This window comes from Pseudonaja textilis, chromosome Z, assembly GCF_049901715.1.
Source record: "Pseudonaja textilis isolate UNSWEBS1 chromosome Z, rPseTex1.2, whole genome shotgun sequence".
In the NCBI taxonomy this organism is placed as follows: Eukaryota; Metazoa; Chordata; class Lepidosauria; order Squamata; family Elapidae; genus Pseudonaja; species Pseudonaja textilis.
In genome coordinates, this window is record NC_142008.1 from 128,324,861 (window position 1) to 128,350,063 (window position 25,203).

The 25,203-nt window shown below is 40.9% G+C and overlaps 1 protein-coding gene and 1 long non-coding RNA gene across 2 annotated transcripts; both read right to left on the bottom strand.

The window, feature by feature from the left end:
* Positions 1-7,214: 7,214 nt before the first annotated feature.
* Positions 7,215-25,092, bottom strand: LOC113452774 (apoptosis-associated speck-like protein containing a CARD). Its single transcript, XM_087917117.1, has 4 exons — positions 24,717-25,092; positions 15,624-16,025; positions 13,927-13,986; positions 7,215-8,683 (listed from the first exon to the last, which is right to left on the bottom strand). The coding sequence occupies exons 1-4, from the start codon at positions 24,985-24,987 to the stop codon at positions 8,400-8,402; spliced, it is 1,017 nt and encodes a 338-aa protein (XP_087773243.1). The 5' UTR covers positions 24,988-25,092; the 3' UTR covers positions 7,215-8,399.
* Positions 17,393-23,807, bottom strand: LOC148124396 (uncharacterized). The gene is made up of 2 exons (XR_015740424.1): positions 23,638-23,807; positions 17,393-19,835 (listed from the first exon to the last, which is right to left on the bottom strand). It is a non-coding gene; the product is annotated as an uncharacterized LOC148124396 (long non-coding RNA).
* Positions 25,093-25,203: the final 111 nt, after the last annotated feature.

Below are 25,203 nucleotides of genomic sequence, written 5' to 3' on the forward strand. Positions count from 1 at the left end.
ATGGCACAGAAGGAAGAAGGGTATCAGTAAAGGAGAATATTTGTAACTCAGGGTTGCTTTTATTTACTATCTCTGACTATCACTGAGTGTTGTATCTTATAATTTATGATGATTGTATTTTATGATTATGATCATGATTTATGACTTGTTGCTTTTATGTACATGGAGAGCTTCTGCACCAGAGACAAATTCATTGTGTGTCCATTCACACTTGGCCAATTAAAAATATTCTTCTCTTCTCTTCTCTTCTCTTCTCTTCTCTTCTCTTCTCTTCTCTTCTCTTCTCTACTCTACTCTACTCTACTCTACTCCTGTTCTATTCTATTCTATTCTATTCTATTCTATTCTATTCTATTCTATTCTATTCTATTCTATTCCGATTCCGATTCCGATTCTTTCCTTGGTGCTCTCTGAGCTTGGTTGTTTTGTTGCAGACATTTCATTACCGAAATTAAATAACACTACAGTTGCACTGATGATGTAACCTCATTTGGATAATGAAATGTCTGCAATAAAACAACCAAGCTCAGAGAATACCAAGGACCTCTCAAGGAAGAAGAGTTCTGGAGTTGTTGTTTTTTTCTTCAACAGTTGCTGTTCCACAGTTGTAGACAGCTCATTACCGGTAAAATGCTGGTTCAAAATATCCAACACCCTTATTCGCCTATGAATTATTTTTTTTTAAAAAAAATATCCTAGCGCAGGGATGTCAAACACAAGGATCTAGCCCACAGGGCCGGCCTGGAAATAGTAGAGGACTGGTATGCGGTGCCTTTGCTAGCAAAAACAGGGCACAGCAGGGCTACTTGTGCCCTGTTTTCAGACTGGATGGCCTCCTGCAGCACTCTGCCAGCTAAAATGGGATGTAGGGGGGCCTTCCAAGCCAAAAACAGGCCCCATTTTGGCCAATGGACTGGTGTAGGAGGCGTTCATCCCATCTGCCATCAGTCCCGTCACCACTCCCCATGCCAGCCCACAGTAGACAACTACAATATTGATCCACCCCTCGAAGAAATCCAGTTTGATACCCCTGTCCCAGTATGTAAGTTTGTCCTAGTGTATAAGTTTGCTATAAACCTCTGGAACAATTACTTTCTAGTAGCATATACCAACTTATTGATACGATTGTCCCTTATTTCCAGCCTGGGTTCCACACCAGGGGAAGCTTATTTGTTTATTTATTTAGTTATATTTATTTATTTATTTGATTTCTCAATTGCTTACAAGATAATAGGTATAAGTATAAACATGAGTAAGAATACAGAAAATAGGTACGAATAAGTGGGGACATTAGGACAGGGACGGGAGGCACGATGGTGCACTTATGCACTCCCCTTACAGACCTCTTAGGAATGGGGTGAGGTCAATAATGGATAGTTTGAGGTTAAAGGATTTGGGGTTTGAGAATGTAGCTACAGAGTCAGGTAGTGGATTCCAGGCATTGTCCACTCTGTTGCTGAAGTCGTACTTTCTGCAATCAAGTTTGGAGTAGTTAGTTTGTATCTGTTGTGTGCTCTTGTATTGTTGCGGTTGAAGCTGATGTAATCATTGACTGGTAGGACATTGTAGTAGATAATTTTGTGTACTACGCTTAAGTCCAACCATAGGCGGCATAGTTCAAGATTGTCCAAGCCCAAAATTTCAAGTCTGTGATATAGGGTATTCTGTTGCAAGCAGAGGAGTATAGTACTCTTCTCATGAAATACTTCTGGACTCACTCAATTGTATTAATGTCCGATATACAGTGCGGATTCCAGACAGATGAGCTGCAAATTAGTTCTGGTTCTTCATTTATCAAAGCCAGCTTCCAAAAAGAACAAGAACCTGTAACCGGCTCTCAGATTTGTCAATTTATCAGGGTATTAATACACATTGATTAATACATATTGGTCAATAAGATGTTGTATATTGTATCATCACATATAACTACAATTTATGTTGACCTCCCACCATTTTATATAAAATTGGCATGATAAAATAAGGCCAGTAGTCCCATTATGAAATGAAAAGATAAAAGTTATCTTTGATGAGTTGCACAAAGCATATAAATAAATGAAGCAATAATCCCATTTGCAACCCTATAGATTACAATGGGCTATTATATTGCAATGTATTATAATAACACATTGCATTCCACTTAATTAAAAAAAGGAAATCTGTACCTAGCAAAAGGTTGCTCCAAAACTCTTTTTATGCCTTATACTGTTTAGGTTCAAGGCTAGAAAGTGGGAGACTGAGTTCAAGTCCTGCCTTAACCATGAAAACCAGCTGGGTGACTTTAGGCCAGTCACTCTCAGCCCATCCCAACTGCACAAGATTGTTGTTGTGAGGAAAATAGAAGGAGGAAGATGTGCTGGATATGTTCACTGCCTTATTTGTAAAAATAATAAAGGTGGGATACAAATACATAGATAAGTAATATAAATATTGCAACTTGTTGAGATTGAGACACACTGGTTTGTATCACAATAATATAAATAGCAGCTATTGCTGGTACTGATTTTTCGGAGTGCTTACCTAAAATGTCAACTAATAATGTGATAATATTGTCCTTTTATAAAACCAGATTGCCCAGTTGACAGCACAGTAATATCTAGGTTAGGGTTGTTTATTTATTAATGGAATTTCTTCCCTCCCGCCCCCTGGAAAATGAATTTACTCAAGACAGCTCCAGAGACCAACATTTTCTAAACAGTCCTTGTTTGACCCCCTCCCATGTAGCTTCTGGTAGATGAGGACCCTCAGCAGTGGCTCCCTAATTATAGGTAGTCCTCAACTTACAATGCTTTGTTTAATGACTGTTTGAAATTACAACAGCATCAAAAAAATTGAAATATAACCATTTTTCACACGTGTGATTGTTGCAGCATAGCCATGGTAACATGATCAAAATTTAGAAATTTGGCATCTGACTCATATTTATGATGGTTGTAGTGCCCCAGGGTCATGTGATCAACTTTTGGGACCTTCTGATAAGCAAAATCAATGGGCAAACCAGATTCACTTAACAACGGTGTTACTAATTTAACAACTGCAGTGATTCATTTTAAAACTGTGGCAGAAAAATCATAAAATGGAACAAACCTCATTTAACAAATGTCTCAAAGAGAAGTTTTGGGCTGAATTGTGGTTGTAAGTAGAGGACTGCCTGTACTTGGGTAGGATGAGTAGAAACCCAAGTAATGTTCAAAAATGCTAAACAGTATTTCAAGGAAGTAGACGTAATATAAAGTCAATTCTTGAACATTTTTATTTAGTTTTACCTCTATTACAATGACTATAGTTGATCAGAATGTTAAAGGTGAATAATTCTTTTTTTGATCTGATTCAATAATTAAAACGTTAAACGCTGCTATTTTCCAATGTATGTAATCAAATCTTTCTTCAATGCCAAGTAATTGTTTCAACCCATTGTCTTCTGTTTTCTAACAACTATAATGATTCTAAGGCACACTGGACTTATAACAAATACCTCCAGTTAAAGTTCTTTCTGTTATTGGGTTTGTTTGGGTGAGATGTTTCATTGCCCATCATCAGTGCTGGTGGGAATGGCTTTGTGCTGTCCAGACAGTTTATAGGTAATAGGAATTGAGATAGTTAGGAATTGAGAGCTGTCCCCTTAAGGGAATGCATCATGGAAAATGTAGTTAAGGTAACCTGGGAAATGTAGTCCATGTCATGTGGCCACATCTGTAATCCTGATTGGTCACTGAATTGACCCTTGGTGGGTTGGGGGAGGTTCCTTCTCTCTTGCTCAGACCCCAGCAGCATGCTGGCATCTCTCCCCTTTGCTCCACTATTATGGGATGAAAGATCACAATCCTTTTACACCAGAAAGTCAGCTATGCAAAGAGTTGGACATTGAGATGAATCTTGATGTAACTGTAAGTTATATTGAGGATGCCTGATGAACCAATAAAAAGACTTCGTATGGATGCTTTGTGGAGTTATCTATCTGCCCTTATACATTCAGTCAGTAATTATGAAGAACAGAATAGTAAAAGGATGGTGATCTTTTCAAATTCCCAAGACAAGTAAAGGGATGGTGCTTATCTGGGCTCCCTCAGTATAAAGACCATGAGGACAGAATAGGCTTGTTCTGTCAGTGTTATAATAGTCTTTGAGATTTTTGGTTGGACTGTTGGCAGAGGTGGGATGGTGTGGCTTGGTGGGCATGGCTTGGTGGGCATGGCAGGGGAAGGATACTGTAAAATCTTCATTCTGTGCAGGGCAACAAAAGAAGACCCAACCGATCAGCTGGGACTCAGGGGGCAGAGAATAGATGGGGGTGGGGCCAGTCAGAGGTGGTATTTGCTGGTTCTCCGAGCTACCCAAAATTTCCATTACTGGTTCTCCAGAACTGGTTAGAACCTGCAGAATGCCACCTCTTGTTTGACAGGAATTTGCTGACCTCTTGAGTGTAAGTCTGATATTAATATTGGTGTTAATCTATGCTCATGTGGGTGTTGTTTGCTGGTGGAAAGGTGTTTTGGTCTTTTTGTTCCTTTTTTTCCCCTTGTTGGTTGTCTCTTTTGCAGTATGTAAATGTTGTTGACATCTATCTGCCCATTGATGGCCAATTTGTCAGCGTGCCAGGCTTCAAGGAATTAGCTAGGGTTTTTGGATCTGGCTGGGCCTAAGATGATCAAAATTTCCCATTGGAAACTATAGTTAAATCTGTCCATACTTTGCAAAATTAAAGTTTTCATCGTGTGTTCTGACTGCTAATTGGTGCCAGGGGATGCATCCTGTTGGTTTTCTGTCTGTTTGTTCTTGTAGCGACTATTGCGGTCATTACATTGTTTTTTCTTCTGGGGCTGCTGGGTCTCTTGGTTGGCTTAGGATATTTTGGAGGACTTTAGTTGGTTTATGTGCCGCAATGATTCCATTTGCTTGTAAAGGTCTGCTGGGGGTTTCTGAGATGTTTTTGTTACCGTGATGTATCCTTTTTATAGCTTGTGTTAGTTATGCTATATCGGGTTGAGTGGTCAGGCACTTTTTAAATTTTTATTTAGTTATTAAGTTTGTATGCCATGCATCTCCCCTACAAGATGTCTCTGGGCAACTTTGATGAAGTTGTGTGGAAATCAATTTGATTGGAAAATGTTGTATAGATTGTCCGTTTCCTCCTTTTGCTGCTCAGGGATGCTGCAGTGTTTTGCTTGCCTGAGTAGAGATCTTACACAGATCCTTTCGTGGGAAATTGTTATTACTCTGACAACTAGGTTTGGTTATTAAAAAAGTAATAATAATTTATTTATTACCAAAATAATAACCCAACCTCCTATGAGATGCGTCAGTCCACCCAGCACAGGCTGTTCTCGGGAAATCTCAGCCTGGACCCAGGACAGCAGCATGAAGGCTTTCCTTTCACACGGCGGGGCAAGCCAAGTGAGAGGTGCTCTCTCTCCATGGACACCCTGGGTTGCAAGGTATGCAAATGACTCCAGGCCTTTCCCACAAGGCGCCTTCAGCCCAGAGAGGATCCTGGCCAGGTAATACTGGTTTTCTAAGGGCCCCCAGATCTCCAAAGGTGTTTTTATTTTTCTCTTTTCCAGGAAGTGGGAAATCAGAGTTGCTCTACTCCTGAAAAAAATATCCCCACAGTTCCACATGTTATCCCTCCCTCCCATGGAAAATGAGAAGTGGAATTGCCCAGGAGGGAAGGGAACCGGCAGCCATAGTGTTGTCTCCAATTTGGATCTGAGCCTTGTGTTGAAGCCGATGAAGAACTCCAGACTCGAGGTGCAGTTTTTGTTTCCTTTTATTGAAGCGCTTCAAGAAAAGGGGTCCTGGCCAGAAAATGCCTAGGAACCCTGAACAATAGAATTAGGAAAGCATTATACAATTTCACTAAAGCAGAAGGTGGGATGAGGCAGGATATAAGAAATATTATCTAATAAACATTTTAGTAATGATCTAACTGTTGTTCTATTGGTTTCTAGCCGTCTCTATTCCTAAAACTTGACTAGTTAATTCTCTAGGAGTTATCTAATACATGTTATTTCCTCCAGGCTATCCATATTCTTAACTTCTAGCTGTAGTATGCAGGATGTCTAACTTTTGGTACTGTTATCAGACCTTTAACCACCCAAAGTTGTTGCAAGTTTTACACGTTCATGTTCTCTGTGAATAAGCATTCTTTGTTCTTGCCTGTCAGGCTGCATAATTACAGTAGAACCTCTGGTCACCAACGCTTCTGACCACGACCAAATCGGGTGACAAGTAAAAATTTCAGAAAATGTTTGCATCTGGTCATGAACAAATAATCATGTGGCGATCAAACACAGCCGTGGCAATTTCCCCTTCCACGGCATTTTAAAAAATGCGCATGCGCAGTCAGTCTCGCTTTTGGTCACGACCAAATCGGGTTACGACCGAAGTCATGGAACAGATTACGGTTGAGACTGGAGGTTCTACTGTATAGGCTTCCCAGTTTTCTTTCAAGTGTATGCCATAGCCTTGCTTTATTTTAGAAGACAGCCCATCAGTAGCTCCATGGCATGGCTTTGGACCTCTGAACCAATTAAAGACCCTTTCCAACAGCTTCCTGAAGGTGTTAAATAAGAGGGATTAGAGCCTCAGTCCCGAAGCACTTTGCAAATTAAGGACTTTAAGCTTAGCCTTTCTCACCTGTTTGGAACCCTGTTACACTATAATATCATCCTAACAACCCACTCCCCAAAACTGAGCCAGAACAACCATAAGTGATCAATGTTATGGAGAGCTGCTAAGGATCAAAGAGAACCAGGATGGTGGTATCATCTCAATTTTGGATCTGCTACAAGTGATCAACAAGCATACTCAATGCTGAGTCAGTGCTAAAATCATCCTATGTTATAGCAATAGCACTTAGACTTATATACTGCTTTATAGTGCTTTACAGCTCTCTCTAAGTAGTTTACAGAGTCAGCATATGGCTCCTCATTTTGCCCACCTTGGAAGGATGGAAGGCTGAGTCAACCTTGAGCCTGATGAGATTTGAACTGCCAAACTGCAGGCAGCTGACTGCAGCAGAAGTAGCTTGCAGTACTGCACTCTAACCACTGCGTCACCGAGCTTCAGTCATTATCTATAAGGAATCAGGAATTTTCTTTTGTCATACCTTAAGAAGCTTTATTGTGCATTTGTAAATATGGTGAGGTCCTCAGGAGATCCATTTCAGTACTGAACATATCCAAGGAAATGTAAGTGCAGCTCTTTTATCCAGGCCGGATTGATGAATAATACTTTGCTTTATTCTAGGAGAAACAGTAAAATGCTAAAGGAAAGTGGAATAAATTTTTGTTTTTAGACCCCAGAATCCATATATAGATCCCCAAATAGTCTGTGTTTGTGATTTCGAAGAAAAAGTTGCTTAAAAATGTAAAACATCTCAAGGATATCTGAACTTTCATGTTCATAAAACAAGAGAGTCCAAAGGACCGAGAAGCTGGTCAAAATATATGGATTTATCAGTTTGCTCTATAATTGATCAGTTGCCTATGGAATAGAATGAGGTAAGTTTAACGCAATAATATTCTCCCCCAGAAGAGGACGCTCCTAAGGTAGGATTTAATATTTGTTTGACAGTCTTTCTGTATCTTTCTTTGCAGTAGTAGATGATCTCCTACAACTGAGCAAGCTGGTTAGGTTTTGAATGGATTTGAGGATCCCAGTTTCTTATCCTAGTGTGGATCAAAGGAGTTACATGGCGCATAGATCTTTTTTGAGTCCTGAAATGTGTGATGTCTTCCTTGGATGACTCTTCAGATTCTTCTCAGGTCAGTCCAAGGGAGGATGAGCTCATTCCTGGCATATCAGGAACTAGGTTCTGAATGGCTGGCTGAAAGAGAGGGCTTTGGCTGGGGACACCTTGCAGGGGTGGACGGTCAATGAAAAGGAGGAGGAGCTACCTTCCATGGTTGATCTGAGAGCATGCAGGGCAGAGAAAAGATAAGAGCAATGGAGATCTGCCACATTACTCAGGAGAAGGCCTTGCCCATTTTCATGGGTTGCACTGGAAAGCTATTTATCACAGCAGACAGAAGGAACGTGTTAGGTTTCTGGCTGGGTGTGTTTGTTCCTGGTACTTTGGCCTTTGGAGACTTTGAACTTCTCTTGCCAAGTGAACTTCTGTGGGTGTATTTCAGTTTGGCCTGGTGGATTTAAGTTTGTTTGGTGGACTTATTTGCTGGAGCGACTTTCCACTGTTTTATGGACTATTGGCTATTGCCTTGTGGATTAACCTTAGCCTGCTTGTGGCTGGATTTATTTGGGATAGTTCTGAAGCTGAGTGAAGGAAATTGCTGGGGAACATTAATAAACTCTCCAAACCACATTTATGTGTGTCTGTGAGAGAGAGAGAGGGGGGTGGGGGGCAGCACAAAATGGTTTAATTTTCCATCTTCCTTGTTGCTTCATTCCCCTTCTAGGTCTTTGATGAGACACGGATTTACATCCTTCAGTGCATTTTTCAGTTGATCTTTGCACTGGTCGTTCCAGCTAGGAACTAACTTATAAAGCTTTCGCATTTTGTCTTGATTAGTTTCCTGTGAGCAGATTTTTTGGTATTGTTCTTCATTTACGATGGACTTGTGCAACAACTTATCCAACACCTGTTCCACTGTGGCAGTTCGCTGGATCAGCTGCTCCCTGAACTGGTCGATGAAATGCCGGTGAGAAGAACTAGATGGTTGATTCCCTGTCAAGAAATGACAAGAAGAAAAGAACTCTTAATATGCTCAAAGGATAGTCTTAGACTAGCTGCAAACTCCTTCTCTTTGCCTCAAGGCTAACATTCATCCTAAACAGCTCTCAGATGTGTGATCATCCACTCCCAGAATTATCAGTGAAGGCCATTCTTGGCGGCGGCATTTGGGATGTTGAAGTGCACACACCTGGAAGTTGCACAGATTGAGAAACACTGCTGTAGGCTTTGGGAACAGGGAGAGCAAGTTAATGATTTCTAACAGCATTTTAGGTCCTTCCCAAATCGTAGAATTGGGAGAAGACATTCTAACATGTTAAGAAGCATAAAACAAATGTCTTCAGTATATGTACCAATACAGAGGAAGTGTTTTAGAGGAAGTGGTCACTGCAAGGAGAAACAGGCTGTGCAAAACAGCATTCTAGTACATGCTGGCTCATTGCTTGAGTTTGACTTAATGCCTGTGGAAACATATCTGAATTGCTCTGCCTTGGCCAACTTTTGTTATATAGAAATTAGCTTGGAGAAACACCAGGTATTCCTACCTAAACATGCCAGCTCTTGTCCCTTGCTATAGCTGACCGTTATAGCAGTAAACCTTTTTTTTTTTTTTTTAAAGGAGAGCAACTTCTCATTTTTAAATATAGTACATAAAACTTCTTAAAGTTTCTAAGAAACTTTCACATTACTATTGTACCAGTTATTTATGAATGAGTGATAGCAAGCACAATGAGTATGTAGGTCAGGGGTGTCCAACCTTGGCAACTTTAAGACTTATTGACTTCGACTCCCAGAATTCCTCAGCCAGCAAAGCTGGCTGAGGAATTCTGGAAGTTGAAGTCCACAAGTCTTAAAGTTGCCAAGGTTGGACACCCCTGATGTAGGTCATTTTTCATTGGGACTATTCTGTTCAGATAGTGCATAGAATGTACGTGAATAAGTAAGATTTAACGTGGGTACCATTCCAAGAAAGAACACTTTTCTGACAATTGAACTACGAGTGACAGAAAAGGAAAAGAATGCTTTAAAAATGTTTTAAAATCCTAAATGCCACATCCAGAGCAGATGTTGCCAAGAAATCTGGGAAATCCTTCTGAGGCAATTTTGTTCACAAATATTACACACATGTAATCCAGAAGGAGAACAGATTAAAATAAAATAAAAAGCCAGATAAAGTTCCATAGTTCATAAACAGAAAAGAAATGATGTAATAAGTGAAAATAAGAAGGTGAGATTTTACAAAAAGTTTTAAAAAAATGTTTTTCAAATATGATAGGGAATGGTTATAATACTGTAATACTGAATACATTAGCGAAGAATGTCTATACAAGAACTTCAGAAGATAACAAGGGCCATAAGCATCTAAGGAAAAATATTATAAAATATGTGAGAATAAGGGAGCCCACCAAACTTTAAGAAGAGTAAGCAGAAGCCAAGATGATTTTAAAGTTATTTTAGGAAAAAGATGCATACTTTTGCTGTGCTTTTTTTTAAAAAATACGACTTTTTGAACACCTATAATTTTAATGTTTTCTATAGAAACAGAAGGAAGACAGCAGAACTAAAAAAAAAAAACCCTTAGGCGCCAAAACAAAGTATACCGCCTGATAAGTTTACTTGTTTCATTTTTGAATAAGCTTTACCAGAAAAAGTTTTCAAAAGGTGATTTCGGAAGATTTGGCGCTTCGGTTTGCAACAAGAATGGCCACGGGGACAAGATCCTGCAAATGATTCCTCTGCTATCAACCAACCCGGAACAGATCTGGATTAATTCTCTCCCCCCTTCAATCCCTCAGCTTTTACCGATTCCAGAGGCAGCCGCTAGTTTTTCGGCTTGGGGATTGCAGTGGCAGCGTCTCAACACCGCGGCTGTCACCTCTACGGCGTAATCCTGGGTGTAAGAGTCGAGCAGGAGCTCGCTCAAATCCAGCACGTCCGCCTTCTGCAACTGCCCTCGGGGGATATTGTCGTAGCCCGGTTTGACCGGGAATTCGTGGAGGTTCGTTTTGAACTTTCGGAGCTCGTCCTCCGTCAAATCCTCCAGCGTCTTCTCCAGCCGTTGAAGGATGGATTTGGGCATATTTGCTCCCTTCCGGGATCAGCCCCAAACCACGAGTGGTTCGGAGGGTGGCAGGGAATTAACACAGGGAGGAAGTATTTTCGGTTTCGCGCAGTTCAGCGAGTCTTCCTGATGCGACCTCCGGAAAAGGGAGGATCCATCGCTGCCCTGGAAATGCAGATTAATCAGCCTCTTTCAACGTCCAAAAGGTGCTTTTTTCAGGAGGCAACTGGACTTGTTTTTCTTTGGAAGAGTTTTTTCTTTTCATCTGAGGAGCTTCTTCAGCTGACTGGATGGTGGGGAATGGAAGGATTTATATTCCTTGCAGATAGCTGGTCATTTGCATCCTTTTCAGAGGGTGGTTGAAGCACTGGGGTGTTTATCTGTGTCCTCAGGGTCACCTGAGTGGCACTCCTGGTTCTTATAGTCTGCAATTCTGCCCCCCCCCATCCATTTCTACTCCCAAACCATTCAAAGGATATTCATCCCAAATTGTATAGCTAAGAGGATGATTCCCAATTTGGGATGAACACTCTTTGAATCGTGTGGGAGTAGAGGGGAAAAAAATGTAGGCTACGGGAACCAGGTGATCCTGAGGACAAAGATAAGCCTCCAGATTAAAAAAGTGACATGAGAGTTTTTTACACTTATGACAGTTGCAGCATCCTCATGGTCATGTGATTTACATTGGATGCTTGACAACTGATTCATATTTATGATGATTGCATTGTCTCAGAGCCATCTGATCTCCTTTTGGCAAGTAAAATCAATGGGAAAGGCCAGTTTCACTTAACAACTGGGTTACTAACTCTAAGGAAACCAGGCCTGTCCTGTAGAATCAGCTTGAAAGTTTATTTTGGAGGAACTCCTAGAAATAGGACCCAAATTTATAAAGAAAATGGAAGAGTTTGGTGCGGTGGCAGGTCTTAAAATAAACAAGGAAAAGACCAAAATATTGACAAAGAATCTTACAAATAAACAGAAAATCGAACTGACAGAAAAGATGGACATGCAGATAACTAAAAAAGTTAAATACCTGGGAATTTTGCTAACAGCAAGATATACATCCATTAAAGAAGACTATACTAAATTAATTCAGCAAATAAAGATGGATCTGGATAAATGGAAAAATCTACAGCTGTCATTGGTCGGAAGGATAGCTATAACAAAAAATGAATACTCTACCGAAATTGCTATTCTTATTTCAAGTAACCCTGATAAAATTAGGAAAAAAGTTTTTTGAGGACTTAAATAGACTGATGTGAAAGTTCATCTAGGAAGGCAAAAAACCAAGAATCAAATTGAAAATACTACAAGACACCAAAAACAAGGGAGGGTTTGGGCTCCCGGATTGGGAACTATACTACCAGGCTTAAGTGCTCACATGGGTGAAGGAGTGGGTAAACTTAAAGAACAAAAGAATATTGATGATAGAAGAGCATAATCTACAATTGGGGTGGCATGCATCTATATGGTATGGGAAAAATAAGCCACATAGATACTTCCAAAGGCACTATAGTAGAAGTGCTCTGTTGTCAGTATAGGGAAAAAAATCAAACAGAATCACTATATGAAAATACCGGTCTGACTATCTATGATGGAAGTGCTAATATACTCTAATGTTTTAGATCCGGATAAAATTGTAAGATATAAAGATATACATAATGAACAAGGGGATTTAAAATCTAAACAGGAAATTAAAAAGCAGGGAATTGACTGGCAGCCACATATCCAAATTCAAATGAGAGATAAAGAAGATACAGAAATATATATTCTATAAGGAACTCCAAGAACTGGATAAAATATTGTTAGGGATAGATGAAAAATTAATAAAGAAAATTTATAATTACTTATTGAATTTCAAAATGGAAGAAGAATGTGTATGGTAGTATAGGCAATTTTTTTTGGATACACCGTAGAATTAGATAATAGCCAAAAATTGTGGGAAAGAACTTATAAATTAACAATATCAACAGCTTACAAAGAAAACCTGTACAATTTTTTTTTTATAGAGGGTACTTGCCATCAGCAAGAATGACAAAAATGTTTCCAAATATGTCACCAGAGTGTTGGAAATGCAAACAGGTCCTAGGATCCTACTATCATATGTAGTGGACTGTCCAGCGGCAAAAAAATATTGGTCAAAGATAAAAAGATGATTAGAAGACAGTACAGCAAATAGATCTAAAACCAGAATCATTCTTATTAGGTATATTACCGGGGAAATATAATAAAAGAACCACTTATGTAATGTGTAATAACACCAGTTAGAATTACACATGCACAAAATTGGAAAAACGGAAAACCTACAGATGAAAAGGTAATTTTAAAAAATTAGAATATGCCAAATTGGATAGTTTAATGATGGAACTTAAAGAGGAAAGAAACTACTACTTAACATGGGACAGATTGTACAAATGGTTAAATAACAGGTGCAGAGATTAGTAACCGTAACGAAAGAAAAATAAACACAGGTATATAGATATATGTAAGAATATATGTCGTAAGCAACTATCAGACTATACGTGAATATAGATTAAAATGTACAGAGTGATAAATGTAATAGAGTGTTATGGTACAACTATGAAAACAATAGTTATAATGATGATGTACAATACTTGGTATTTAAAAGAGACTACACCGTATGACTATGAGAATAATGGTTATAACCAGAGGTTATTATCTGATGTATATTTTAAAAAGGACTTGAATAGCCAGTACACTGCCATTGCAAAACTGGAAATGTGATGTATAATAAAGGAAAATGTACAATAAAAATATTATATTTTAAAAAAGTCAGGATAGAGTTGGGATGACTGGATGCTACCAAGCATTTACTGGCCAGATACCTTTCCTTGCACCATGTGGAGTTCACAGCAGATATTTTTTCTTTGGCCCTAGGAGAGAAACATCTGCTCACTATCTAGGATTGAACTCTCAACCTTCCAAGTGGGAGGCGAGAGTCTTAATCATGTGTATACACAAATACGTTCTTTATCAAGGTTTTCATATCATCTCCCTGCCATTCCTTGGAGTTTAAGGGAGAAATCAAATGGTTGTGAAACTGAAATTCACTTAAATTTGTTCTAAGCCGCATGCGTTCCAAGTGAGAGGATACGGCAAGTCAATAAATGGTCATGCAGGCTAATTCCTATCTATGGATGGAGAAGGAACTCACCAGCTTGTCTTGAGTGGGTGCTCAGCTGGGGCACAGGTTCCTGAACAGAATTGGAGGCATCTGGAGGGGAAAAAATGGTTACTGTGCAAAACCAGCAATAAATAGACACTGCACAGAATTTTGTCTGTCCTGTAGAATCAGCTTGATGGACCTTGGTGAGTTCGATTGGGGATTATACCTGAGGCTGTAGTACGCAATTTGATTTAGTTCTTCTACTCCACCAAGAATGAAGCTGTGCTGGCAACTTTAGACTTGATTGCATTTATGCAGACACTCTTTATGTGAAGACTCTGCTGTGCTCTCTGGGTTTTGGAGAACCTCCAGAGAATGAGGCCTAGAAAGAGCGAAACTGACTGGAAACAGGCAAGAGTCTTTATTATTGTGGTGATAAGAGCAGCAAAACCGGCTTCATTCTCTGCTCTTATTGTGTCCTCTGACTGCTGGCCAGAGGCTTTGTTCAGGGCAACAGCCCTACCTGGATAAGAATAAACTTGCTATGATAAATTATGTCCTGGCAATTTATATCTGGTTCTTCTGCCCCTGAAGATGACTTGTAATGTCAGCTAGCACAATTTCTGAGGTAAAAACAGAGACTGGAGTTTGATTAAATGAGTGCATCACACCAGTACCTCTTTATTCCCTTTTCAATTGTTTTCAGACACAATTTAATGTGTACTGTCAAAATATAAAATCCTTTATGGTTTGGGATTATTGTATCTGAAGAAAACGCACCTTCATTTCCATTCTTACCTCTGCCTTAAGCAAATACAATAGAAGCTTTATTGCTTTATCCTTTGACCATATCCAAATACTGCAGGCCTAACAATCTTCAAAGCTTTGGGTACCCCACCTGCCAAGGGACACCCAAAGTGGTCTTTATTGCTTTTGGAGCATCAAAGAAAGCCTTTTTCTTCCAGGCTTCCTTAATACAGAAATAAGTTTGTGATGCTCTGATATTTCTAACTTTTTAGGGCTGCTTTTATTTTCTGTTACTAGGTTACTCTTTATTGCATTATATTTATTATACACGGCATTTTAATGTCTCATATCTTTTATAAAAGGTATCAACTTTTAGCTTAATGCTTTCATTATTTTGATTTTATGGCTGTGCAGGTGTGTATGTGTGTATGTATATACACACACATATATATACGTATACATATGTGTGTGTGTGTATTTGTGTGTGTATGCATATATATGTGTATATATATATATTGTGTGTGTGCATATGAATATATAGAATATTCATAAATATTAGACAAATGCTTAAATAAATAATTGTGCCTGGAAAATTAGCATGCACTGAAACACTGATAAGCAATTGTGTGTAAAACTGGGCTTGGTTTCCATAGAAATTACAAAATATATTTTATATTATAAAATATATTATATATAAAATATAACATATGAACAAAGGGGGTAGATCTGTTTCATAGCCAACTTTTGGAAAGAGAAATCAGAATCCCAGCAAAGAAAGCTGAAAAGTATTCAAAACTTTTCTGAAGTTGAGAACTTTTCAAAGAAATCATAATCCCAGCTCTGTGGAAGCTGAAAAGTTTTTTCTTCCTTTGGCTGGTCAGTTGAGATTGAAGTAGCTCAACCTCCTCCAAAGTTCTGGCTTGGGAACTAAGATCCCACCCATCCGGGGCTTGCTGGAGCTGCCCCGGGTCAGTCTTTCTTCCGCCCCTCATCTCTACCTTTCCCGGTGTCCCTGAGAAGCTTCTGCGCTTGGGGCTTGCAATTGCTGTCCGACAGCACCTTGGCGGCTACTTCCACGGCGTAGTCCTGGCAATAGTAACTGACCAGGAGGTCGCTGAGTTGGAGCGCGCCCGCCTTCTGCAGGGGTCCTCGGGGGATGTTGCTGAAGCCTTCCTTGACCGGGAACTCGTTGAGCTTCGCCTTGAATTTTTCCAGCTCGGGGTCCGTTAGGTTCTCCAGGGCTTCTGACAGGCAGCAGCGGACGCTCTTGGCCATCGTGCTCCTTCTCCTCCTTCCGAGAACACGGGAAGGGACAATTTCGGAAGGAAGAGAGAGAAAGGCGCGAAGCGGAAAAGGCGCGCAAGGGGGAGGGGGAGGGAGCTCGGTCTCCGTTACTTTCGCTTTTTAGCCTTTTGTTTCCCGTTCCGGACTGATGTGTTTATTGCTGCAGAGAATCTGGAGATTTCCGGAGGATCTGGTAGAATTAAGGATTCAGACGTGCAGTTTGCGCAACGCCTGAATTTTACAGTGACAGTGGAGCATATAAATAACATTGGGTACCCATTGAAAAAAAAGAGACTTAGGACTAATTTTTCATACTTATGACTATCGCAGCATTCCCAGGGATCGTGTGATTTACATTTGGATGCCGGACAAGTGGTTCATACTTATGATGGTAGAAGATCCCCTTTTGCAACCTTCTGACAAGCAAAGTCAATGGGGAAGCCAGATTCACTTCAGCTACTGAGTTACTAAGTTAACAACTGCAGGGATTCCCTTAACGAACATGGCAAGAAAGGCCATAAAATGAGGTGAAACGCACTTAACAAATTTCTCACTTAGCAACATAAATTCTGGCCTCAATTGTGGTTGTAAGCCAAGGATTACCTGGAATGCAAATTGGGTCTATATATAAATAGCAATAGCACTTAGACTTATATACCGCTTCACAGTGCTTTAAAGCTTTCTCTAAGCAGTTTACAGAGCCGCCTATTGCCTCCAACAATCTGGGTCCTCATTTTACCAACCATGGATGGATGGAAGGCTGGGTCAACCTTGAGCTGGTCAAGATTAAACTTCTGGTTCTGGACAGAATTCTAACCATTACGCCACCATGACCCCTAATGCTAACAAATAAATTCAATTAGCTTGTTTCAGCCCAGTCTAACGTTGTGTTTATCCAGCAAAATTTGAGCCAATAATTACACTGAGAGATAAAACTAAGGTTTAACCAGAGGTGGCATTCAGCAGATTCTGACCAGTTCTGGGGAACCAGTAGCAGAAATTTTGGGTAGTTCGGAAAACCGGCAAATACCACCTCTGACTGGTCCCACCCCCATCTATTCTCTGCCTCTGAGTCCCAGCTGATCGGCTGGGTCTTCTTTGGTTGCCCTGCACAGGAGAACGGAGCTGGAAAGCAGATTAGTGGGATGGGGAGGGAATGGCGATTTTGCAGTAACCTTCCCCCTGGAGTAGGGAGGGAATGGAGATTTTACAGTGTCCTTCCCCTGCCACGCCCACCAAGCTACACCCACAGAACTGGTTGTAAAATTTTTGGAATCCCACGACTGGGTTTAACTCTTTACTTCTGGTACTCTGCTTGGCATCGCATTGCATCCTCAGACATGTGCTGCTGCAACAGAGTAATGCAAATTGGGTCTATCTATATATGCTAACAGATAAATTCAATTTGTTTGTCTCAGCCCAGTCCAACAGTGTTCCTTTTATCCTGCAAAATTTGAGCCAATAATCACGCTGAGAGGAAAAGTGAGGTTTAATCATTTATTTCTGCACAGAAATAAAATGGATGCTTGGGACCCAGAAACAAATCAAGCATGACTGCTGACATTCGACAAGTTGTGTTTATAGCATAAAACCTGTATTTCCAGAAATACCAGAAGTGATGAAACGGGCCCATTGTTTGGCCTGCAAAAACTGCAGAGGCTTTCCTCAAGCCTCTGGGAGGCTGAAAAAGGCCTCAAACAGGCTGAAAATCAGCTGGGAAGTGCAGTGCAGGTAAAGGGGCAGTGTGAGGGGAGGCGGGGATTGCACACACATGTGCAGGGGGTGTGGGGTGTGGGGTTGCATGCATTGCCTTCTGGGTGCTGGCATGTGAGTGCGTGCACAATTTTTGGCACAGGAGACCAAAAAGGTAAGTCACCACTGGCCCAAGAGGTCCTCTTTCCCTGGCCATATAGGAGAGGATAAGAGATATAGTTTGGCACATCTGTAGGATACCAGACTGGATAACAAAGTTTTATTGTATCCTAATTTTTTTTTAATGTAAAGCTTGAAGAACTTGGAACAGCTTGGAACTTTAGTTTACTTTGAGCAATTCATTACAAAATCTTAAAGCCTGCAAAAAAAAAAAAGGTATGTAATCAACAATTATTCCCTTGGTACAATTAATGGTTTTAAAAACAATCAGTTTTGTTAGTTGTGGCTCATTTGATGGATAATACAAGCCAACATTTGTATAGTCAACATTTGGTCTCCTGAGAATCAGAATATTGAGGAAATACAATAGTGGACAAAGAAATGGTAGGAAAGAATACCATGTTTAAAGAAAGTCTTGCCAAGAAGATTCATATGAGAAAATTTTACAGTGATGGCACAGTCAAAGGCGGAGGGGGAGAGAGAATTTGTGGAGAATCCCGGAGCAGCTGCTCCTCCACCCGGATGCACCGGCCTACCATGGACTGGAGGAGCTGCTCCGGGATGACCAAAGGGCCAGTCTTGTAACTACTGCAGCTCTGGAATATGGGATCAACTTTCCCACCAATGCCAGCAAGCCACCATCAGTTAAAATTCATATTAATGGTCCACAAGATTTAAAATTATGAGTTTGGTGGTCCCTGAGGTCCAAAAGGTTGGTGACCCCTGATCTACTCCAACCTCACCCCCCCATCCAAGCAGGAGACCCTATACCGACAGATGGCAGTCCAGTCTCTTCTTGAAAGCCTCCAGTGATGAAGCTCCCATAACTTCTGAAGGCAACTTCTGTTCCATTGGTTGTTCTCCATATTTCCAGGTTAAATCTCTCCTTGATCAGTTTCGATCCATTATTTCTTATTTGGCCTTCAGGTGCTTTGGAAAATAGCTTGACCCCCTCCTCTCTGTGGCAGCCCCTCAAATATTGGATTATTGCTATGTCTCTTTTGGTCCTTCTCTTAACTATACTAGCCATGCCCAGTTCCTTCATGTTTTAGCCTTCAGTCCCCTAATCATTTTTGAAGGCAGTTGAATTTGGTAAGGATAGATGATTTGAGTCAAATGGCCAGGCTCAAATGGCCAGGCTCAAATTATCCTACTCTGAACACACAATGAGAAATCCCAGCTTTCTGGGGAAGGCAGTATGGTGGAATGACAGAAGACCAATGAAGACCAAATGGTGGAATGACAGAAGACCAATGAAGACCAAATTGTGGAATGACAGAAGACCAGTGAAGGAGAGTATTTGCAGCTCAGGTTTGAAATGAGGAGTCCCTGGTGCTTCTGTTAGCTTGGTTGTTTTCTTGCAGACATTTCATTACCTAACTGGGTAACATCATCAGTGCTAGTCCTGATGATCATTGCCAGCACTGATGATGTTACCTAGTTTGGATAATGAAACGTTTGCAAAAAAAGCAATCAAGTTCAGAGAGCACCAAGGACCCCTCAAGGAAAAAAGAAGAAGAAGAGGACAACAAGCAGCAAGATGGATGGATTGGTTGAAGCAGTGATGGCTGCTTCATTGGAGGAACTGAATAGCCATGGAGGAACCATCTGGAGAAGATCTGTGTGATCATTAATTACGTATAACAACTTGATGGCACATAATAATAATTTCCTTGGTTCATCTCTCAGTTGTGAGTTAGAACAAAATGGCAACATTTCCCTTGTTTTTAAGGATTTGAAGGCCATGAACTTGAAATTCTGCCATGGTAGAACTTGAAGAAAGTTTCGGATCCATCCAGATTGAGTTGCTTGAAGAAGAGGGTCTTCAGAGGGTTTGAAATTGTGGACATCTTGGTGAGCAGCTTTTGATATTCAATTAATGGAACATGGTTGAAGCAGAGGTCTTGGAAACAGAGTTATGTACCGGTAGTAGAAGTCAAAGACTCTAATTGATGGAAGAAGAAGAATGATGTAGAATTTCTTTATTTTTTTATTTAGCAGATCTATTACAGCCACCCCAGGACTCTGGATGACTTATACTTCATTCTTGGGTCCTAAAGGAAAAAGCAAAAATATTTTACATCCAGTAGAACAAAGGATTCAGTACAGGTGGCCCTCAACTTATAAAAGTCGAGGTAGTGACCATTTGAAGTCACAATGGCAAAAAAAAGAAAGAAAGGTGACCCTGATCCCTTTTCACATTTAGAACTGTTGCTGCAACCCCATGATCACAAGATCAAAATTCAGACACTCGGCAACTGTTTCATACTTATGACCGTTGTGTGTCCCAGAGTCACGTGATCACCTTTTGCGCCCATCTGACAAGTGAAGTCAATGGGGATTCACTTAACAACCGTGTGACTCGCTTATCAGCTGAAGTGATTCACTTAGCAACTGTGGCAGGAAATGTTGTAAAATGGGACAAAACTAACAACTGTCTCACTTAGCAGCAGAAATTTGAGACTCAAAAGTGGCCATTAGTCGAGGACTGCCTGTAATCATACTTTAAAAATAAATGCAGATAAAATAAAACTCATTGTGACAGGGTAGGGATGGATAATTTGTGGAGAAATAGAGCTTTCAATAGAGGTAGTCCTTGACTTACAACAGTTCATTTAGTGACTGAAGTTAAAATGGAACTGAAAAAAGTGACTTATGACTGTTTTTCATACTTATGCCTGTTGCAGCATCCCCATGGTCACGTGATTTACATTCAGATGCTTGACCACTGACTCATATTTATGATGTTTGTAGCATCCTGGGGTTGTGCAATCCCATTTTGCGATCTTCTGACAAGCTAAGTCAGCGGGGAAACCAGATTCCACTGAACAATCATGTTCCTAATTGAACGACTGTGGCAAGAAAAGTCGTAAATTTCTCACTTAGCAACATAGTGGTCGTAAGTCGAGGACTACCTGCACTCAAGCTAAAAAAGAAAACAAAAAGAGCAACATGTGTTCTTTCCGACAGCCCTCATTCAAGTAAGCAACGATCAACACAATTTGATAAACCATCTGGCAGAAAACGATACTCCAAAGAATCACCAACTCCTTGGAGTCTTTGGGGAGAAACCAGCAGGTCATGAAAGCCAGGTTTCATTGAAATGTGTTCTAAGCGAGATGTGTTGCACGCAGTGGTGGGATTCAAATTTTTTTACTACCGCTTCTGTGGACACGGCTTGGTGGGTGTGGCAGGGGAAGGTTACTGCAACATCCCCATTCCCTCCCCACCCCTACTAGCCTGCTTTCCAGCTCCGTTGGCAGGGAATAGAGGTAGGCAGGCCAGAGGTGGTATTTGCTGGTTCTCCGAACTACTCAGCATTTCTGCTACTGGTTCTCCAGAACTGGTCAGAACCTGCTGAATACCACCTCGGGCTGCAAGTGAGAAGATATGGCAAGTAAATAGCCATGCCGGTTGATTCATAGCTACTGATGGAGATGTCAAGCAACTTGCCGGCTTTTCTTGAGTGGGTGCTGAAATGGCACCCAGGTGTCTATTATTGTGGTGATAAGAGCAGCAAAACATGTTTTATTTCTCTGCTCTTATTGTGTCCTCTGAGCTTTGGCCAAGGACTTCATCAGGACAACCTGGTGATTCCTGGATCAGGAAGAACCCGGGGAGAAATTTGAGCCAATTAGTCCGGTGGAAGTAAAAAGATCCCCCCTGTTGTGGTTACATCTACCTGCAAAGCTGGCTGAGGAATTCTGGGAGTTGAAGTCCACAAATCTTAAAGTTGCTAAGGTTGGAGACCCTGGTACTGCTCATAGCTAGTTGGTTGAAATGCCCCGGAGGGGGAACGTGCAGATGGATATACAGAGGGGTTCCTGCTTTTTTAAGAGGGTTTTTTTTACCAGCTCTTAAAGAGGCAGGGGCCTGTCCCCTCTGCAACCCCCCAACTCCCTTGCTGGAGCCTATTAATCAAGTCAGCTTTCCATCAATCTTTCCATTTTAGGGCATGTGGTTGAAAGGATGTGACCCTACAGTTCCAGGGGACTTTGGGGGAAGTAGATAATTTTTACCCCTTTCTGTGAGGCTTCAGGTTGGATGATGGTATACTAAGATAGCTTTGGTTGCCTTACTGGTAGTCCTTGACTTACAACCACAATTGAGCCCAGAAATTAGGTTGCTAAGTAAGAAATTTGTGAAGTGAGTTTTGTTCCATTTTACGACTTTCTTTGTCACATCTGGATAAATGAATACAATATTTTGGGACTGTTGAGCGTTGATTGCAACAAAGAGATAGGAGGATTAATACGGGAGATAGAGACAAACGGAGACTTTTGGCAAGGATTGCAATAAAAAACTTTAATAACTCAATTGATTTAAAAAAGTGGAAGAAATAAGCAAAGAATTCAAGTCGGAATTGCAAATTGTGAGAGGAATGTTAAAAGAAAGAAGGAGATTATTGGCTATACTGGCAAAAAAAATAATGGCGATGCAGCCCGCAGAAGAACAAAGGAAACCCAGAGAGGAGAAGTTAAAGGAAGAGAAAAGTGACTCAAATGAACATGGAGAACAAGTGACATTGCCAAAAGACATTAAAAAAAAATAAAATTGTGACATTGATGACAGAGGTAATACATAAAAGAAAAAAACTTTCCAGGATTAAACAAAAGAAGAAGAAATCGTAGAAGAAGAAACTTCAAAAAAGAGAACAGGAAAGGCCGGGGGAAAGATAGGTGACTGGCAGATGGAAATAAAAATAATGTTAGAGGAAAAACAAGGGATAAAGAAGAAAGATTTGGAAAACCTAGAAAAGAGAAAGTTGGTTAAAACTAAGAGAAATGGCAAGGCCGAGAGATTTCGTGATAAGGGTTAAAATGGTATAAAAGGGGGATAGTGTATTTTGGTATTTTTTATTAGAAATTTAGAATGGGGAGTTTTGAAGCTTAAAATGTATTGGGAACTACCCTAAGAGTATTACATAACTATATATGAGAAAAGTGAAGGTGGAGTGAGAGATATTAAGAGGGTTTTGTTATTATTAATCAGGTTTTTTTATTTATATGCATATCCTAAAATATGAAATTGAGTATTTAAATATAATTAGGACAACAGAGATAAACTGGATGAAAATATGGTATGATTAAAAAGTGTGACTTATATAAACTTTATAGATTAAAATTTATTAAAGGGAAGTAAAAAGAGAAAATCAATTTTCTGTTTTTCTTCTTTTCTGATTTATACATGAACTAGAAAATATAATTGATTAAACAAAGGATATGAGAAAATAAAAATGATGAATTAGAAGAGATCATATTGGAATGTTAAATATTTACAATGAGAATACTATACTATAATTAAAATAGGGGAATGAAGACTTATTTAAATTACATGGGTAAATGTTGGTTATGTGGAAATAAAGAAAAAATATGAAATGGATATGTGAATATTGCTGGTATAAATATAAAATATATTGTAGATTGGGGAATATACCATGTGGATCCTAAACATATTAATTTTACTTTATTTTTACTCTTTTTTATTATTTACTATATATTGGTCTTGAGAAAGTTAATGAAGATAATAATGTATAATGTAAAATAAAATAGGTGGTAAGCTGAAAATGGAAATAAGAGGGGATAAAAAATTGAAAAAACCTGCTGAATACCACCTCTGTTCTGGATCCTGCCAGATGTACCTTCAACATTCCCTACCTCCCTCTCCGGTTGGTCAAGTAGATGTAACTGGGAAGAGATGGTCCTTCAGATAACCTGGCCTCAAGCCATGTAGGGCTTTAGCAATTGCAATAGCACTTGGGTTTATAAACTGTTTTACAGAGCTTTAGAGCCCTCTTTAAGTGGTTTACAGAGTCAGCATATTGTCCCCAACAATCGGGATCCTCATTTTACTGACCTCGGAAGGATGGAAGGCTGACTCAACCTTGAGCCCCATCAGGATCGAACTCCTGGAGTTAACAGGGAGTTAGCCCTGCAGTACTGCATTCTAATCACTGAGTCACCAAGGTTCTTTCAAAGCGACAACCAGCATCTTGAATTGTACCTGGAAGAAAACTGGCAGCCAATGCAGCTCTGGGAGGAGAAGTGACATGTGCACACTTGTATCAGCAAAAAAACCCAGTACAAGCCACTGCATTTTGAACCAATTAGAGCAGAGTTCCCCAAACTTTCCGGCTTTGTGGCCCATGGGGTGGGATGGGATAGTTCCATGCCAGTGGTGGTCCAACCTGTGCATGCACCTCTATCGCTCGTGCCAATGAAGCGTGCACGCTCACCATTCGCGCAAATGGAGCACACATGCGCTCGACTGCTGCCAGTATGGATGTGCATGTACACTCGCCTGCCACTTCCATGGATTGGTTTCGAACTGCTTAAGGCCTAGTAATGGGCCATGGCCCAGGGGGTTGGGGACCCCCGAATTAGAGCTTCTGGATGCTTTTCAAGAGCAGCCCCATGTAGAGCATGTTGGCATTAGCCAAGACAGGAGGTGACCAGGACTTGAGTGACTGCAAGCAGGTATTCTTGCAAACTGACTTAAGCTTGGGCTGAGGCCCAGTCCATCTGAGGCTTACTAGGTTAGAGAAGAACCCCCTATGAGCACGGAGCTGCGGTGGCACAGTGGTTACATTTGGCAGTTCAAATCTCACCAGGCTCAAGGTTGACTCAGCCTTCTGTCCTAAAATGAGGACCCAGATTATTGAGGGCTGTAAAGCTCTGTGAAGCGGTATATAAATCTAAGTGCTATTGCTATAGCTAACTCTTCCTACTGCCACAAGTTTGATCCTGAGCGGCTCAAGGTTGACTCAGCCTTCCCAGGTGGGTAAAATGAGGAACCGGATTGTTGGGGGCAAAAGGCCGACTCTGTAAACCGCTTAGAGGGGGCTGTAAAAGCACTGTGAAGCGGTATGTAAGTCTAAGTGCCATTGCTATTGCTATGGTGGCTGAAACCGCTCATCCCACATGCTACCTCTTTCTAGACGGCTCTGAGAAGCCTCTGAGCTTGAGGCTTGCAGTTGCTGGCCATCAACACCGCGGCGGCCACCTCCACGGCGTAGTCCTCGTTGTAGAAACTGACCAGGAGGTCGCTCAGATCTAGCGCGTCGGCCTTCTGCAGCTGCCCTCGGGGGATATTGTTGTAGCCCGGCTTGACCTGGTAGTCGTGGAGGTTCGCCTTGAATTTTCGGAGCTCGTCCTCCGTCAAGTCCTCCAGGACATTTTCGATGGTGGAACGGACGCTCTCGGCCATCGCACTTCTCCTGGACAATACCGGGCGGCTGAATTTCAGGGGAAACAAAAAAAAAGGAAGTGGCTGGTGTTTGCACGCCCGCGCGCCCCGGAGGCGCAAAGTGGAAGGACTTCATCGAAGGGCGTCAAGCGTTACTTTCGCTTTTCGCTTTCTCCTTTGTCGCTTGGGGGGAGGGGGCGGCGGCGGGATTTCAGGAGGGTCCCGCGGAGTTTAAGG

Excerpts from the sequence above, each read along its gene's own strand:
- LOC113452774 (XM_087917117.1), bottom strand. The coding sequence starts at position 24,987 with ATGGCCGAGAGCGTCCGTTCCACCATCGAAAATGTCCTGGAGGACTTG. Across the intron at positions 13,987-15,623 it reads TCTCAGGGACACCGGGAAAG|ATGCCTCCAATTCTGTTCAG; the intron begins GTAGAGATGAGG and ends TTTCCCCTCCAG. Across the intron at positions 8,684-13,926 it reads CACCCACTCAAGACAAGCTG|GGAATCAACCATCTAGTTCT; the intron begins GTGAGTTCCTTC and ends ATTTCTTGACAG.